Genomic DNA, 16,846 nt, shown 5'->3' on the forward strand with positions numbered 1-16,846 from the left:
AGGTAGTTGCTACCTAGCTTCCTGTTCCGCTACTGCCGGTGAGTCATTGGCTTCCACTAACGTCAAGTCAACAGAGCAGCAGTTTCTCTTGTGCTTTGCTCTGTTGATGTAGCGTTACTGCCAACATCATGCTGATTGACAGCCGGCTCCCTGCACTTAGGCTATGGGCCTAAAAACTTAGTCCTGCATAAAACCTTTAAGGACTTGTGTGGGAAACAATGATCTTAATGAATCAGAGCCCATATAATAATAATAATAATAATAATTTAATTTCTATAGCGCCAACATATTCCGCAGCACTTTACATTTTAGATGAGACCATATCTCCTTCTACGTACATACGTGGCTGTTTAAAAGAAAATATGTTTAAAGTACCTGCTAATGTTCCTATCAGTTACAAATGACAAAATTTCATACAATGGCTAGCAGCATCATTCACCAGATATCCAACCCACCACTTACTTTAGTAAGCTTCTCCTGCAGCTCCTGGATTTTAATCAGTTGCTCGGCATTGATCTGGTGATATAAACAAGAACTGCAAATTAATAGCTGAACAGTGGAGGAGCATGAAGGCATTGCATGCCATACAGTGGAGACAGTTTCCAATGTCAATATCAGAAATTAAATTTTAAAATGTGCAAAATAAGCTCTAAAATGCAAGTTATTAAAATAGCAAATAATTGTTGAAAATTAATAATGAGAGAACGTGATCGAAAAATATGTTTGAGTCCCCGTGACTGCATATCTTGCAGCTGTTGCCTGTTTGTTAGGCAATCCCTGCATGTGTTGCGGCTGTCAGACAGCTGGGAAACATACTGTTGCGAGGACTCGAACAAATGTTTCGAGCCTGCCGAAGTTACTTGGTTAGCATCCGAGCACGTTCGCTCATCACTATTAAAGATGGATCGCATCCAATCTCTGTGGAAAATTATGAAACAATTACTGGTTAATTATTTAAGTGCTATTCTTAAATGATTTGTAATGTATATGGATGACCAGAAGGATATAACTTGGCAAAGAACAGTATATGGTATTACTTTTGACAAGTACAAATTGTGGAAGACAATATTCCCATTATTACTCCACACCATATATCTACGTTTCTGTGTATCCTCTCCTTTAATGTGGATTCATCATCTTAAATTAACACCAATATACAGTATATAATAATGTTGCTGTTTTAAAGAGAACCTAACAGCTGATACATGCTGCCTCAGGAATCTTTTTTTTTTTTTTTTTTTTTTTTCTTAAGCAGGCATAGAACGAGGGAAATAGTTTTGACTCAAACTTCTACAGCGGGGTTGGGCAATTAATTAATCCGAGGAGCCATGTGAGAGACAGTGACTATTGAGGACCGGCACAAAAGGCTGAAATAAATTCTGCCTATTGCAAAATAATTCTTTATATTTTACATTAATATTATTTTAACTCTTAATATTGGGCAAAATAGCAGAAGCAACGAGTCTGCATACGCAAACAAATCTTACAATAGGACTTCTTAACCCCTTAGTGACAGAGCCATTTTGCAGCTTAATGACCAGGCCAATTTCTACAATTCTGACCACTGTCACTTTATGAGGTTATAACTCTGGAACTCTTCAACGGATCCCACTGATTCTGAGATTGTTTTTTCTTGACATATTGTTCTTCATGTTAGTGGTAAAATTTCTTCTATATGGCCTGTGTTTAGTTATGAAAAAAACGGAAATCTGGTGAAAATTTCAAAAATTTTGCAATTTTCAAGCTTTAAATTTTTAAGCCCTTAAATCAGATATGTCACACAAATTTCTTATTAAATAATATTTCCCACATGTCTACTTTACATCTCCACAATTTTGGAAACAAAATTTTTATTTGTTAGGAAGTTATAAGGGATAAAAGTTGACCAGCGATTTCTCATTTTTACAACAAAATTTACAAAACCATTTTTTTAGGGACCACATCATATTTAAAGTCATTTTGAGGGGTGTACATGACAGAAAATACCCAAAAGTAACACCATTCTAAAAACTGCACCCCTCAAGGTGCCCAAAACCACATTCAAGAAGTTTATTAACCCTTTAGGTGCTTCACAGGAAATGAAGCAATGTGGAAGGAAAAAAATTTAACATTTAACTTTTTTTTGCAAAACATTTACTTCAGAACCAATTTTTTTTTATTTTCACAAGTGTTACAAGAGAAAATGAACCACTAAATTTGTTGTGCAATTTCTCCTGAATAAGCCGATACACCCCATATGTGGGGGTAAACCACTTTTTGGGCGCACGGCAGAGCTCGCAAGGGAAGGAGCGTCGTTTGACATTTTCAACGCAGAATTTGCTGGAATTGAGATCGTACGCCATGTTGTATTTGGAGAGTCCCTGATGTGCCCAAACAGTGGAAACCACCAATAAGTGACCCCATTTTGGAAGCTAGACCCCTTAAGGAACTTATCTAGATGTGTGGTGAGCCTCCAACTGCTTCTTTTTTTTATTTTCACAAAAATCATCTTTTCGCCCAGAAATTTTTATTTTTACAAGGGTAACAGGAGAAATTAAACCCCCAAAGTTGTTATGCAATTTGTCTTGAGTATGCCCATACCCAATATGTGGGGGTAAACCACTGTTTGGGCGCACGGCAGAGCTCAGGAGGGAAGGAGCATCGTTTGACTTTTTCAATGCTTTTGAGATCCCCTGACGTGCCTAAACAGTGAAAAAAAAAAACCACAAGTGACACTATTTTGGAAACTAGACCCCTTAAGGAGCTTATCTAGATGTGAGGTGAGCACTTTGAAACCCAAAGGGCTTCACACACGTATTATAAACGCAGAGCCGTGAAAATACAAAATCATTTTTTTTCCTCAAAAATGATTTTTTTTAAGCCTGCTATTTTTTATTTTCCCAAGGGTAACAGGAGAAATTGGCCACAAAAGTTGTTGTGCAATTTGTCCTGAGTACGCCGATACCCCATATGTGGGAGGGAACCACTGTTTGGGCACATGGGAGAGCTTGGAAGGGAATGAGCACCATTTTGGAATGCAGACTTCGATGGAATGTTCTGCGGGCGTCATGTTGCATTTGCAGAACCCCTGATGTGCCTAAACTGTATAAATCCCCCACAAGTGACCCCATTTTGGAAACTAGACCCTTAAGGAGCTTATCTAGATGTGTGGTGAGCACTTTGAATCCCCAAGTGCTTCACAGAAGTTTATAATGCAGAGCCGTGAAAATAAAAAAAAAAAACAAATTTCCACAAAAGTGATTTTTTAGCTCCCAATTTTTTTTATTTTCCCAATGGTAACAGGAGAAATTAGACCCCCAAAGTTGTTAAATAGTGGAAAACCCTCAATTCTAGCTCCAACCCTAACCTCAACACACCCCTAACCCCAACCCTAATCCCTAACTCTAATCCTAACACTAATCCTAACCCTAATTCCAACCCTAATTCTAACCCTAACCCTCCCTAACGGAAAACTGAAAATAAATTTATTTTCTTTATTTCATTATATTTACCTAACTAAGGCTGGTTTCACACTTGCGTTTTTTTGCGCTGTATTTTAGCGCTAAAAAACGCATGCGCTTTTTTTCCTATATTTTGCATGGGATGCGCTTATGTGCGCAGACACATGCGTTTTTACGCGCATGCGTTTTTTTGTGGTGTGCGCTCGAGCGCACAAAATGCATCCTGTTGCATTTTTGGGCGTCGGACTTGCCTCAAAAAAACGCATGCGCGCGCAATGCGTTTTTTTTTTACAGCAAGACACCCATTATAAGTCTATGGGTGCGCATATGTGCGCATTGGCATGCTCATGTATGCGTTTTTTTGCTGACCATTGGTTAGACAATGGAAATTAGGGGTTTGGGTTAGAGTTAGGGATAGTTAAGGGGGTTTAGGGTTAGGGTTAGTATGGTTTGGTTAAGGGTTAGGGTTTAGGGTTAGTTAGGGTTTAGGGTTAGGGCTAGTAGGGTTTGGTTAAGGGTTAGTATGGTTTGGTTAAGGGTTAGGGTCAGGGTTAGGGTATGGTTTGGTTAAGGGTTAGGGTTAGTAAAGTCATGGTTTGGGTTAGTGTGAGGGGCCAACTAATGTTGGAAAAAACGCAAACGCGGTAAAAACGCACTAAAAACGCATACAAACGCATTAAAAACACTGCGTTTTTTTCATGCATGCTCATAAAAATGCTTGAAAAAAACGCAGCATTTGTATACGTTTGTATGCGGTTTTTCCATGTGTTTTTTTTTTTTTTAAACGAATGCGTTTTTTCCCCCTATATTTTGCATGGGATGCGCTTATGTGCGCTTACCCATGCGTTTGTATGCGTTTTTGTGAGCATTCGTTTTTTTGCAGTGTGCGCTCGGGCGCACAAAATGCAACTTGTTGCATTTTTTGTGCGTCCGACTTGCCCCAAAAAAACACATGCGCACGCTATGCGTTTTTTTACAGCAAGAAGTAAGCATTGTACAGCATTGTAAGTCTATGGGTGCGCATACGTGCGCATTGGCATGCGCATGTATGCTTTTTTTGCGCATGCGTTTTTTGTTGTATATTGGTTAGACAATGGTTATGGTAAGGGTTAGGGTGAGCTAGGGTTAGTAGAGTCAGGGTTTAGGGTTAGGTTAAGGGTTAGGGTTAAAGGGTAGGGTTAGGGTTAGCTCCTCAGGACGAGCTAGCGGGGCTGGCTGACCAAATTAATCATGCTGGTAAATACCTCTTGGCCGCCTCTTTGGATGCAGCCGGGTGTTCTTCAAGAGCTAACAGCAACATAGTTGCCATTCGCCGTATCCTTTGGTTGAAGACATGGAGTGCGGACTCCACCTCTAAGAAGTCACTCACTAACCTAGCCTTTCAGGGTTCTAGGCTCTTTGGCGGCAGGCTGGATCAGATCATTTCTGATGCCACCGGAGGTAAAAGTACCTCCCATTCCTCAGTCTCGGCATAGACGTTTTTTCAATAGAAAAGCTCCTCGTCAGTTTAGGTCCTTTCGCCCCTTTCCTTCCTTGGAAAATTCCTCCCAGCAGGATCGGCCCTCTACCTCCGGGGAACGGAGAAAATCATCGTATAAACCTGCACCCCGCTGGAGACCAAAGAGCCGACCCTCCAAGCCCTCAGGATCCAGCTCCGGTAGATTTTCCTCCAAGTGACGGGTCACCCCCACCTGGAAGTTCTTCCAGGGTGGGGAGGCAGGCTTTCTACTTTCAAAGACGCTTGGCTGTCTGTTGTCAACGACGCATGGGTCAGGGAAATCATCACATCCGGCTACAAAATCGAATTTTCTTCCCTCCCAAAGAGACGCTTCTTTCTGTCTCTTCCTCCCAAACAACCGTACCTCACCCCAGGGTTCCTCCAGGCCATCTCTTCCCTCCTATCCACTGGAGTAATTGTTCCCGTTCCTCCAAACGAACGGTTTTCGGGGTTCTACTCAAATCTCTTCGTAGTCCCGAAAAAAGACGGCTCGCTTCGTCCAATCTTGGACCTCAAACTACTCAATCGCCACGTGAGGATCCTTCACTTCAAGATGGAGTCCCTTCGCTCGGTAATCGCCTCAATGGATCCCGGGGAGTTCCTCTGCTCTGTAGACATACAGGATGCCTACCTCCATATCGCTGTTTGTTTGCAACATCAGAGGTTTCTTCACTCTGCGATTCAGGAGGATCATTACCAATTCACGGCCTTCCCCTTTGGCCTAGCCTCGGCTCCTCGCGTCTTCACAAAGGTCATGGCAGCCGTCATGGCCATCCTTCGCTCCAGGGGGATCCTCATAATCCCATAACTGGACGATCTGTTGATCAAGGGCTCGTCCCGCCGAGACTGCCTTCGGAGTCTTCAGATTACTCTGGATACTCTCACACGTCTCGGTTGGATAATCAACAGAGAGAAGTCCAACCTGCTCCCAACTCAGCGTCTGACTGGGCATGGAGTTCGACACGAACCTGGCCCGGGTGTTCCTTCCGAAGGACAAATTTTCAGCTCTCTGCAAAGGAATCCGATCCCTGAAGCGGACAGTCCCAGTTCCCCTTTGCCCAATTCCACACTCGTCCCCTTCAGCTGTCCCTCCTTTCAGTCTGGGACAAGACTTCAGTCTCCGTGGACCGCGCCATACTCCTGCCTCCCAGAGTGAGGCAATACCTAACTTAGTGGACAATGCCTTCGTCAGTCCTGCAAGGGAGGTCCTTTCTTCCTCTTCAGTGGCAAGTTATCACCACCGATGCCAGTCTTCTCGGGTGGGGAGCAGTTTTCCAGCGGAAGACCGCCCAAGGGCGTTGGAACGCCCAAGAGTCTCTGCTCCCCATCAACCTGCTGGAAATCAGAGCGATCTTCCTTGCTCTCCTCAGCTGGCAGCCTCTTCCAGCGGACAAACCAGTCCGAATCCAATCAGACAAAGCCACGGCTGTGGCGCACATAAACAACCAGGGCGGTACTCACAGCAAACAAGTAATGGCAGAAGTAGCAAAGATTCTACATTGGGCAGAGCGTTACGTTCCGGCAATCTCCGCCGTTCACATTCCAGAGGTGGAAAATTGGGCAGCCGACTTCCTAAGTCGCCAGGACCTAGCATCAAGCGAATGGTCTCTCCACCCCATGGTCTTCTATCAGATATGCCAGCGTTGGGGCACTCCAGACGTTGACTTCATGGCGTCTCGGATGAACCACAAAGTTCCCCGCTTCGTAGCCAGGTCCAGGGACCCTCTGGCCATCGGTTGCGACGCACTGGTAATCCCGTGGTCTCAGTTCCGACTCCCTTACTTGTTTCCTCCACTGGCATTGATTCCAAGGGTGGTCAAGAAAATAAAATCAGAAGGCATCCCACTAATTCTGGTAGCCCCAGACTGGCCAAGACGTCCTTGGTATGCGGAGCTGGTGAACATGCTTTCGGACGTCCCCTGGAGACTTCCAGACCATCCGGATCTTCTCTCACAAGGCCCCCTTTACCACCAGAGTTCTCAGTCTCTGACTTTAACGGCATGGCTGTTGAGGCCGCGACTCTAAGACAATCAGGTTTTTCCAACCAGGTCATTCAGACCATGATTAGAGCTAGAAAACCAGCCTCCTCCCGCATTTACCATAGGTACTGGAAGGCCTTTTTCTGTTGGTGCGACGACAACAATGTTTTTCCAATGTCGTTCTCTATTCCATCCTTACTTGGTTTCCTTCAATCCGGCCTAGATGAAGGCCTGTCCTCAGTACTCTCAAAGGCCAGGTTTCAGCTCTGGCAATTCTTTTCCAGAAGGATCTGGCCTCCTTGCCTCAAGTCAAGACCTTTATCCAGGGAGTTGCCCACGTTGTCCCTCCTCACCATTCTCCGATAGATCCGTGGGATCCTAAACTCGTTCTCGGCGTTCTCCAAAGTGCGCCTTTCAAGCCTATCCAGGGCATTCCTCTTTCCCTTCTCTCATGGAAGGTGACTTTTCTGATTGCCATTACATCCATTAGGAGAGTTTCTGAGCTAGCGGCTTTATCCTGTCGTTCTCCGTACCTAATCCTTCATCAGGAAAAGGTCGTTCTCAGGCCCGTTCCCTCCTTCCTTCCCAAGGTGGTATCTTCCTTCCACATCAATGAGGACATCATCCTCCCCTCCTTTTGTCCTTCGTCTGTTCACCCGCTGGAAAAGTCACTCCACAAGCTGGATGTGGTGAGGGCCATGCGGGTCTATCTGGCCAGGACCGCTCTTTTTCGTCAATCCGATTCCCTGCTTGTCATCCCTGAAGGTCGCGGAAAGAATTCCCGGCATCCATGTCCACTATCTCTCGCTGGGTTCGTTCTACTATCCTGGAAGCTTACCGCGTTCAGGAAAAACGGCCCCCTCCGGGAGTGAGAACCCACTCCACCCGGGCTGTAGGTGCTTCTTGGGCTGTCCGACACCAGACTTCAGCTTTACAACTTTGCAGGGCCGCGACCTGGTCGTCCTTGCACACCTTTGCGAGGTTCTACAAGGTTCATATCCAGGCCTCGTCTGATGCAGGCTTAGGTAGGAAGGTTCTGCAGGTGGCGGTAGCACACCGGTCAACCCAAGTCCTGTCTTCACGTTCCCCTAAGCTCTCTTCCCACCCTTGGGACTGCTTTGGGACATCCCATGGTAACCTGTGTCCCCCAATGAGGCGATAAAGAAAGAGGGATTTTTGGTTCTTACCGTAAAATCTCTTTCTTGAAGCCTTCATTGGGGGACACAGCACCCTCGCTGTTTAAGTTGTACCGTGTGGGGCCTATGAGTCCCTTGTTGGGTTGGTACATATTTTCAGAGTTATTGTTGCTTCTCCTACTGCTTGTTACACCAACTGAGGTACTTGGTGCCTGTCGTTGGGTGTATACTGCCGGGGAGGAGCTAATTTTCTCGTTTTGCATAGTGTCAGCCTCCTAGCAGCAGCAGCATACACCAATGGTAACCTGTGTCCCCCAATGAAGGCTTCAAGAAAGAGATTTTACGGTAAGAACTAAAAATCCCTCTTTTTTGTGGGAAAGATGTGATTATTTCATTTTCACTGCTCAAAGTTATAAACTTCTGTGAAGCACCTGGGGTTTCAAGGCGCTCAATAGACATGTAGATGGGCAGCACAGTGGCTCAATGGCTAGCACTGCAGCTTTGCAGCGCTGGGTGTCCTGGGTTCAAATTCCACCACGGACAACATCTGCAAGGAGTTTGTTCTCTCCATGTTTGCATGGGTTTCCTCCGGTTTCCGCTCACATTCCGAAGAAAAACTGATAGCGAATTTAGATTGTGAGCCTCATTGGGGACAGTTGAAGATATTTTATGCAAAAACTGTAAAGAGCTGCAGAATATGTTAGCGCTATATAAAAATAAAAATTATTATTATTATTATCGATAAGTTCCCTAAGGGGTCTAGTTTCCAAAATGGTGTCATTTATGGGGGTTTCCACTGTTTAGGCACATCAGGGGCTCTCTAAACGCGACAGGGTGTCCGCTAATTATTCCAGCAAGTTTTACATTCAAAAAATCAAATGGTGCTCCTTCCATTCTGAACCCTGCTGTGCGCCCCACACATATGGGGCATTGGCATGCTCAGGAGAAATTGCACAACAAATTGCATGAAGCAATTTCTCCAGTCCTGTATGAAAATAAAAAAAAATTGCGTCTAAAGGAAAATTTTTGTGAATAAAAGTTAAATCTTTATTTTTTCCTTCCACATTCCATTAATTCCTGTGAAGCACCTGAAGAGTTAATGAACTTCTTCAATGTGGTTTTGAGCACCTTGAGGGGTGCAGTTTTTAGAATGGTGTCACTTTTCAGTACTCTGTCATATACCGTTGTGGCCAAAAGTATTGACACCCCTGCAATTCTGTCAAATACTCAGTTTCTTCCTGAAAATGATTGCAAACACAAATTCTTTGGTATTATTATCATCTTCATTTAATTTGTCTTAAATGAAAAAACACTAAAAGAATTGTCCTAAAGCCAAATTGGATATAATTCCACACCAAACATAAAAAAGAGGGTGGACAAAAGTATTGGCACTGTTCGAAAAATCATGTGATGCTTCTCTAATTTGTGTAATTAACAGCACCTGTAACTTACCTGTGGCACCTAACAGGTGTTGGCAATAACTAAATCACACTTGCAGCCAGTTGACATGGATTAAAGTTGACTCAACCTCTGTCCTGTGTCCTTGTGTGTACCACATTGAGCATGGAGAAAAGAAAGAAGACCAAAGAACTGTCTGAGGACTTGAGAAACCAAATTGTGAGGAAACATGAGCAATCTCAAGGCTACAAGTCCATCTCCAAAGACCTGAATGTTCCTGTGTCTACCGTGCGCAGTGTCATCAAGAAGTTTAAAGCCCATGGTACTGTGGCTAACCTCCCTAGATGTGAACGGAAAATAAAAATTGACAAGAGATTTCAACACAAGATTGTGCGGATGTTGGATAAAGAACCTCGACTAACATCCAAACAAGTTCAAGCTGCCCTGCAGTCCGAGGGTGCAACAGTGTCAACCCGTACTATCCGTCGGAGTCTGAATGAAAAGGGACTGTATGGTAGGAGACCCAGGAAGACCCCACTTCTTACCCCGAGACATAAAAAAGCCAGGCTGGAGTTTGACAAAACTTACCTGAAAAAGCGTAAAACGTTTTGGAAGATTGTTCTCTGGTCAGATGAGACAAAAGTAGAGCTTTTGGAGCAAAGGCATCAACATAGAGTTTACAGGAGAAAAAAGGCATTCAAAGAAAAGAACACGGTCCCTACAGTCAAACATGGTGGTTGTTCCCTGATGTTTTGGGGTTGCTTTGCTGCCTCTGGCACTGGACTGCTTGACCGTTTGCATGGCATTATGAAGTCTGAAGACTACCAACAAATTTTGCAGCATAATGTAGGGCCCAGTGTGAGAAAGCTGGGTCTCCCTCAGAGGTCATGGGTCTTCCAGCAGGACAATGACCCACAACACACTTCAAAAAGCACTAGAAAATGGTTTGAGAGAAAGCACTGGAGACTTCTAAGGTGGCCAGCAATGAGTCCAGACCTGAATCCCATAGAACACCTGTGGAGAGATCTAAAAATGGCAGTTTGGAGAAGGCACCCTTCAAATATCAGGGACATGGAGCAGTTTGCCAAAGAAGAATGGTCTAAAATTCCAGCAGAGCATTGTAAGAAACTCATTGATGGTTACCGGAAGCGGTTGGTCGCAGTTATTTTGGCTAAAGGTTGCGCAACCAAGTATTGGGCTGAGGGTGCCATTACTTTTGTCTGGTCCATTTTTGGAGTTTTGTGTGAAATGATCAATGTTTAGCTTTTTGCTTCATTCTCTTTTGTGTTTTTTCATTTAAGACAAATTAAATGAAGATAATAATACCAAAGAATTTGTGTTTGCAATCATTTTCAGGAAGAAACTGAGTATTATCTGACAGCATTGCAGGGGTGTTAATACTTTTGGCCACAACTGTAGGTCCCTCAGAGTCGCCTCAAATGTGAGGTGGTCTCTAAAAAAAAGGTTTTGCAAATTTTGTGGTAAAAATGAGAAATTGATGGTCAACTTTTAACCCTTATAACTTCCTAACAAAAAAATATTAAGTTTCAAAAATTGTGCTGAAGTAAAGTAGACATGTGGGAAATGTTATTTATAAAGTATTTTATGTGACACAACTGATTTAAGTGCATAAAAATTAAAAGTTTGAAAATTGCAAAATTTTCGCCAAATTTCCGATTTTTTCACAAATAAACGGAAGTCATATCAAAGAAAATTTACCACCATCATGAAGCACAATATGTCACGAAAAAACAAATCTCAGAATCAGTGAGACCCATTAAAGCATTTCAAGGTTATGACCTCAGTTTTAAATTAATGAGATTATTGTGCTCCGGGGCGGCCTGTGTGTGTGTGTGTGTGGGGGGGGGGGGGTCTTTATGTGTTGCTCTGCTTAGGTATTCATACTGATGGCTTATGACAGGTCACTGATCCCTCACTGACCTGCCCCCTAGGTTACGTACTGATTATTATATGTGTTGAAAAAAAAAAAACATGACCTTCAGCAGGCAGGCGCAAGCGGAAGCGCCTGCGTTGCAGCATGATTGCATGTATAATGTGCATTAAATTGTTTCATTTAGTCATACACATTTAATCGAAAAAAAAAGATCTTCCCATAACGGTGCCAGCCGCGCCTGCGCAATAGCCGCACTGGTGATCCGATAGATGCTACTGCACAGGCGCGGCCGGCACCATTTTGAGACAGATTTTGTTTCCTGAAGAAATTTATATCAGGAAATAAAAGTGCATATTGTACATGCAATCACGCTGTAGCACAGGCACCTGCCTGCTGAATGTGATTTTCTTTTTTTCAATACATATAATATTCAGTATGTAAAATAGGGGGCAGGTCACTGAGGGATCAGTGACCAGTCATAAACCATATGTATGAAGCAGAGCATGACAAAGACCCCCCACCCCCACCCCCACCCAGAGCAGGAGCATATAATTAACGCAAAACTGAAAATAGAAATTAAAATCAACCACACGACGGATTTCATCAATCAAGGTTATCATTTTAATCAATATAACTGCGCCAACCTGACACTGTCTGTTGGTTACTCAGTATAATCCTGCTGACAGGTTCCCTTTAAAGAGTTCAGCTAAAATTGGGCTTGTAACATTCCTAGGTAAGAACACTTTATAATAAGTTTATGCAGCCATTCTAAATAAAAATTTCTATCTAAACACATGAGCCTCAACATGTCTAAGAGATTTTTTGTTTTTGTCTTATAACTCATTCAGTTAGTAATGCGCAACCTTGGTGACAAATCTGCGTTGACACATGAAATGGATGGAGAGAGAAAGAGACAAAACATTTACCTTCTCCAATTTAGTATGCAGTTCTCCAACTTCAGTCTTGCCATGATCTTTGGCCTGCACAAAAAAAAAAATTTGTAAATATTATTGTTATTGTTAAAATTGCCATTAGTTCTAGTTAGGTATTAAGGGTGAAAAATATCACATCTTGAAATGGGTGACAAACCAATGAAAGGAAAGCCTCACAGAAAAGAAAATACAAGTGTCATTCCCGGAGATCTTGCAACAGAATGTTTGCCTCTATCTACTCCATTCCCCTCTCCATGGAATCTTATGAGCAGCATTAATCATCTCCAGCTCAATAAAGGGGAAATCTGTATTCACTGAAGACAGATTTTACCCATTAATTAAAAATGAATGAACAGTCTAGAATGAGAAAGAGACATATCTACATTACAAAGTTTCTAATTTTCACTTGTACTACTGATTCATTAAAGGGAATCTGACAGCAGGTTTTTGCTATGTATTCTGAGGACAGAAGGAGGTGGGCACTGAACTCATCGATGTGTCAAACGTCCGGCTGTGCGGTGTTCATTACTTATACCTTGTGAGTAACATTACTGTGACTAGTTGGTCCTGTCAGCCCTGGTCCACCTCTGCCTCCTTCTGTGAGAAGCGGCTCACTGTCTATGGAGAAAGCCTGATGTGGGTCAGGGTCTTTTTGCCTACATCAGGCTGCTCTCATTAAGCTACGTTCCCACAATGACTAGTGAGCTTTTTACGCTGTGTATTTTTTTTAAAAAATGCAAGTAACCTATTTTACTTAATCGGTGCAGAAAATCTGCAATATCAAAAACTCAGCAAAAAAAAGCTGATTGTGGGAACATAGTCTAATGCTGGTTTCACACTTGTGCTTTTTTGCGCAAAAAAAAGCATGCTTTTTTTTTTCCCTATTCTTTACATGGGTGCGCATACACATGCGTTTGTACGCGCATGCGTTTTTTTGTAGTGTGCGCTCGGGCGCACAAAATGCACTCTGTTGCATTATTTGAGCGTCTCACTTGCCCCAAAAAAACGCATGCGCATGCAATGCGTTTTTTTTCACATAACAACCACCCATTAAAGTCTATGGGTGCGCTGACGTGCGCATGGTAATGCGCACGTCAGCGCAAAAAAAGCGCATAAAACCACAAAAAAACGCACAAAACCGCATGATGCTGTTTTTATGTGCTTTCGCAATGCGCACGGTGCACAGCGCAAAAAAACGCAAGTGTGAAAGTAGCCTTAGAAACCACTCTAGTGGTTTTTATTCGTTTGTTTTAATTGTAGCGTTGATTGGTGCCCCTAATCCAAATTCAGTGACCCTAGTCTTACACTTTCTAGATGACGTCTTCTGCTTTTCCGAGCGCTGCTTCTATCCTGCACCCGCGATCTTGTGACCGCAATGTCTAACTTACCGGAAGTCAGTCTCAATGGAAGTCTATGAGAGACTCGTTCTGGCTCTCATAGATTTACATTGAGTTGTGACTTCCAATCCACCCAGCAAACACTGGAGCGATATGGCAAATCACAAACTGCCGGATACCAACCGAAGTGGCGCCAAGAACAGAAGACGGCGACTGATAAGTAAAACCTAAGGGGCAGGGAGCTTATATTAGAAGAACTACTGCAGAGCTGCAATTTAAAAACAAACAAAAAATCATGCTGGAATGGTGCTTAAAAATAAATAAATTAGGATGGTTAGTATTTAAGAGACATTCGGGCTCTTTCTGTATCACAACGATGCATGGAAGCATTGATAACAGCAAAGAGGTAAACGAAAAGAAGCAAGAATCTATTGCTCAAGGATACTGCTCTCTCCTGATTCTCCTCCTACCTCTCTGACCGCTCCTTCACTGCATCTTTTGCCAGCTCTTACTCCTCTTCTTTTCCTCATACTATAGGGGTTTCTCGATGCTCAGTCCTAGGCCCCTTCCCATTCTCTCTATATAAAACCCCTATTGAACAAACCATCAGCAGATTTAGTTTCCAGTACCATATCTATGCTGATGACACCCAATTATACACCTCTTCTCCTGATACCACCCCTCCTTAATACAAAATATCAGGGATTGTCTGTCCATTGTATCTAATATCATGTCCTCCCTCTATTTAAAACTGAATCTCTCCAAAACAGAACTTCTCATGTTTCTTCATTCTACTAACCTACCTATACGCAATACTGCAATAACTTTGGGTGGTTCAACCATAACTTCCAAGCAGCACGCTCGCTGTCATGGGGTCATATTTTACACAGAACTTTCCTTTATTGCCTATATCCAATCACTCGCTCACGTTACCAGCATCTTAAAAACTTGTACAGAATCCAACCTTTTCTCAACTTTGAAACTGCAAAAACTCTTACTGACTCGTACTCATTCTTGTCTGGACTACTGCAACTCTTTACTGATCGGTCTCCCTCGAACCAAACCTTCTCCTCTCCAATTATTCCTGGATGCAGCACCCAGTCGTATTTCTGTCCAGCCACTTCACCAATGCCTCCACCTTGTGCCAGTCATTACACTCGTTGCCCATCCACTACAGAATATAATACAAACTTATTTCTCTCACCCACAAAACTCTTCATATTTCTGCACCACCCTATATCTCATCCCTCATCTCTATCACCCTACCAGTGGCCTCTGTTCTGCAACTAATCTAAAGACTAATATCCTCCATAATCTGAACCTCGCACCTCTGTTTCCAAGACTTCTCTTGTGCTGCGCCAGTGCTTTGGAAAGCACTACTCCAAACAATCTGACTTATATCTAGGCCTATGTTTTAAAGAGAGATTTAAAAACATATCTTTAGACAGGTCTATTACCTCAGTCCAACAACCTAACTCTCCCCTATTCCCCCCTTCTAAATATTAATTATACTCTGCTCCCTCCTATTCACCCACCATGCACCCAGTAACGGTAACTGCACTTATACAGATAAACATATACTGGCTGATGACTGCATCATGAAGCTTTATATGAAAACCTTTATTATAATGATGGCTGCACCATACATGAAAAGCACATTCTCCCTATTGTGCCACCTCCTGTTTCCTTATAGATTTTAAGCTTGCGAGCAGGGCCCTCACTTCTCCTGTAACTGTTCAACTTTGTGTTACTTAGTATTGTCTGTACATGTCCAGGCTTAATTGTAAAATGCTGCGGAATATTTTGGTGCTATATAAATAAAAATTATTATATTATCTACTGTATAGTCATCTCTTAAGTTTTTGTCAGGACATTAGGGTCAAAGGTTATAGCAAAAAATAAATAAAACAAAAAATGTAAAATATAAATTCAGATAATGTAATTGTATAATATAAATAGTGGCTCACCGCGCAAATGCTGAGATAGATTGAATATTGTATACTCACACAATTAACAAGTTGGTATGGAGTGCACTCAGAGATAAATGCAAATTTTCATCCAATTGGAGAGCAAAGCTGATGAAAAAATTATTAAATAACTTATTGTTAGTGTTAGTGATATAGACGCTGACTCACAGATATGACACTTACTCTGGTATTAGCAGAAGTAACAAGTAAGTAAGTACCAGAATAAGTGTCATATCTGTGAGTCAGCGTCTATATCACTAACAAGGGTAATATACTCACCAACCAGTACCTTTTTTTCTATTATTCGCTGAAGCACACAGCTTCTTTATTGAAAAAGCTCATTGCCAGCCAACTCCCTGGTTCTAGCTGCTCTGTTATAATTAGCACTTAGCACTTTATTCAGGGAGACCTCTCCTTTGTCATGGACCTCTGCATGAATCAGTGAGTACTCGAATTCCCTCATCAGTGCATTGCTATTTTTCAGTTATTTTCTCTATTTAATAATCTATTTAATAATTTTTTCATCAGTATTTCATCAGCTTTGCTCTCCAAACGGATGAAATTTTGCATTTATGTCTCAGTACACTCCATACGAACTCTTTCATTGTGTGAGTATACAATATTCAATCTCTCTCAGCATTTGCGCGGTGATCCACTATTGACTTTACTTGGCATTTTTACAGGAGCTGGCACAGAACCTGTTGTTTTCACCAGCTGCAGCTGAGATTCTTTTTATTTCCTTTCTCGAGGAGGTAAGCGCCCGTGTGTATACGTATTTATCAATTGTACAATATGCTAAACTGACTTACCTTCAGAAGCTTCTGCTGACAATCTGTAGCTTTGCGTTTAAATTCTTCTGCTGCTGATCTTGACTCCCTTAATTCTGTCTCGTACATGTCGCTACGATTTCGAGCAGCTAAGAGGTCTTCTTCTAACTGCTGCATCATCAACTTCATCTCTTCCAGTTGGGCTTGAAACTCCTGAAGGGAGTGACATCAACCAGTAAATAGTAATCACTTTTCAACACAAATTAACCATACCCTTTCACAATATTGCTGTTTCAATATTACCTGATTTTTCGGACTATAAGACTCATTTTTATCCTCCAAAAATGTGGAGGAAAATGGGGGGTGCATCTTTTAGTCTGGATGTACCTGCTCTGGCTGTGGTGGGGGAGCGGCAGGTCAAAGGAGGCACAAGCCAGCAGCTGCAGCTAACTCCGCTGCCCACTGCAAAACAAAAATTAATATTCACTGCATTCCACG

The 16,846-nt window shown here is 42.6% G+C and overlaps 1 protein-coding gene across 7 annotated transcripts in view; it reads right to left on the reverse strand.

Annotated features, from left to right (window-relative positions):
• CIT (citron rho-interacting serine/threonine kinase) overlaps positions 1-16,846 on the reverse strand; it is a 277,393-nt gene that overhangs the window by 152,877 nt on the left and 107,670 nt on the right. For all 7 annotated transcript variants that reach the window (XM_073582720.1, XM_073582725.1, XM_073582721.1 and 4 more), the window contains exons 14-16: positions 16,391-16,561; positions 12,272-12,325; positions 463-516 (exon numbers count right to left, since the gene is read on the reverse strand). In XM_073582720.1, coding sequence (XP_073438821.1) covers positions 463-516; positions 12,272-12,325; positions 16,391-16,561 — 279 coding nt within the window. The remainder of the gene's footprint in view (positions 1-462; positions 517-12,271; positions 12,326-16,390; positions 16,562-16,846) is intronic.

This window comes from Dendrobates tinctorius, unplaced genomic scaffold, assembly GCF_039654945.1.
Source record: "Dendrobates tinctorius isolate UK_male_01 unplaced genomic scaffold, ASM3965494v1 ptg000073l, whole genome shotgun sequence".
Taxonomy (NCBI): Eukaryota; Metazoa; Chordata; class Amphibia; order Anura; family Dendrobatidae; genus Dendrobates; species Dendrobates tinctorius.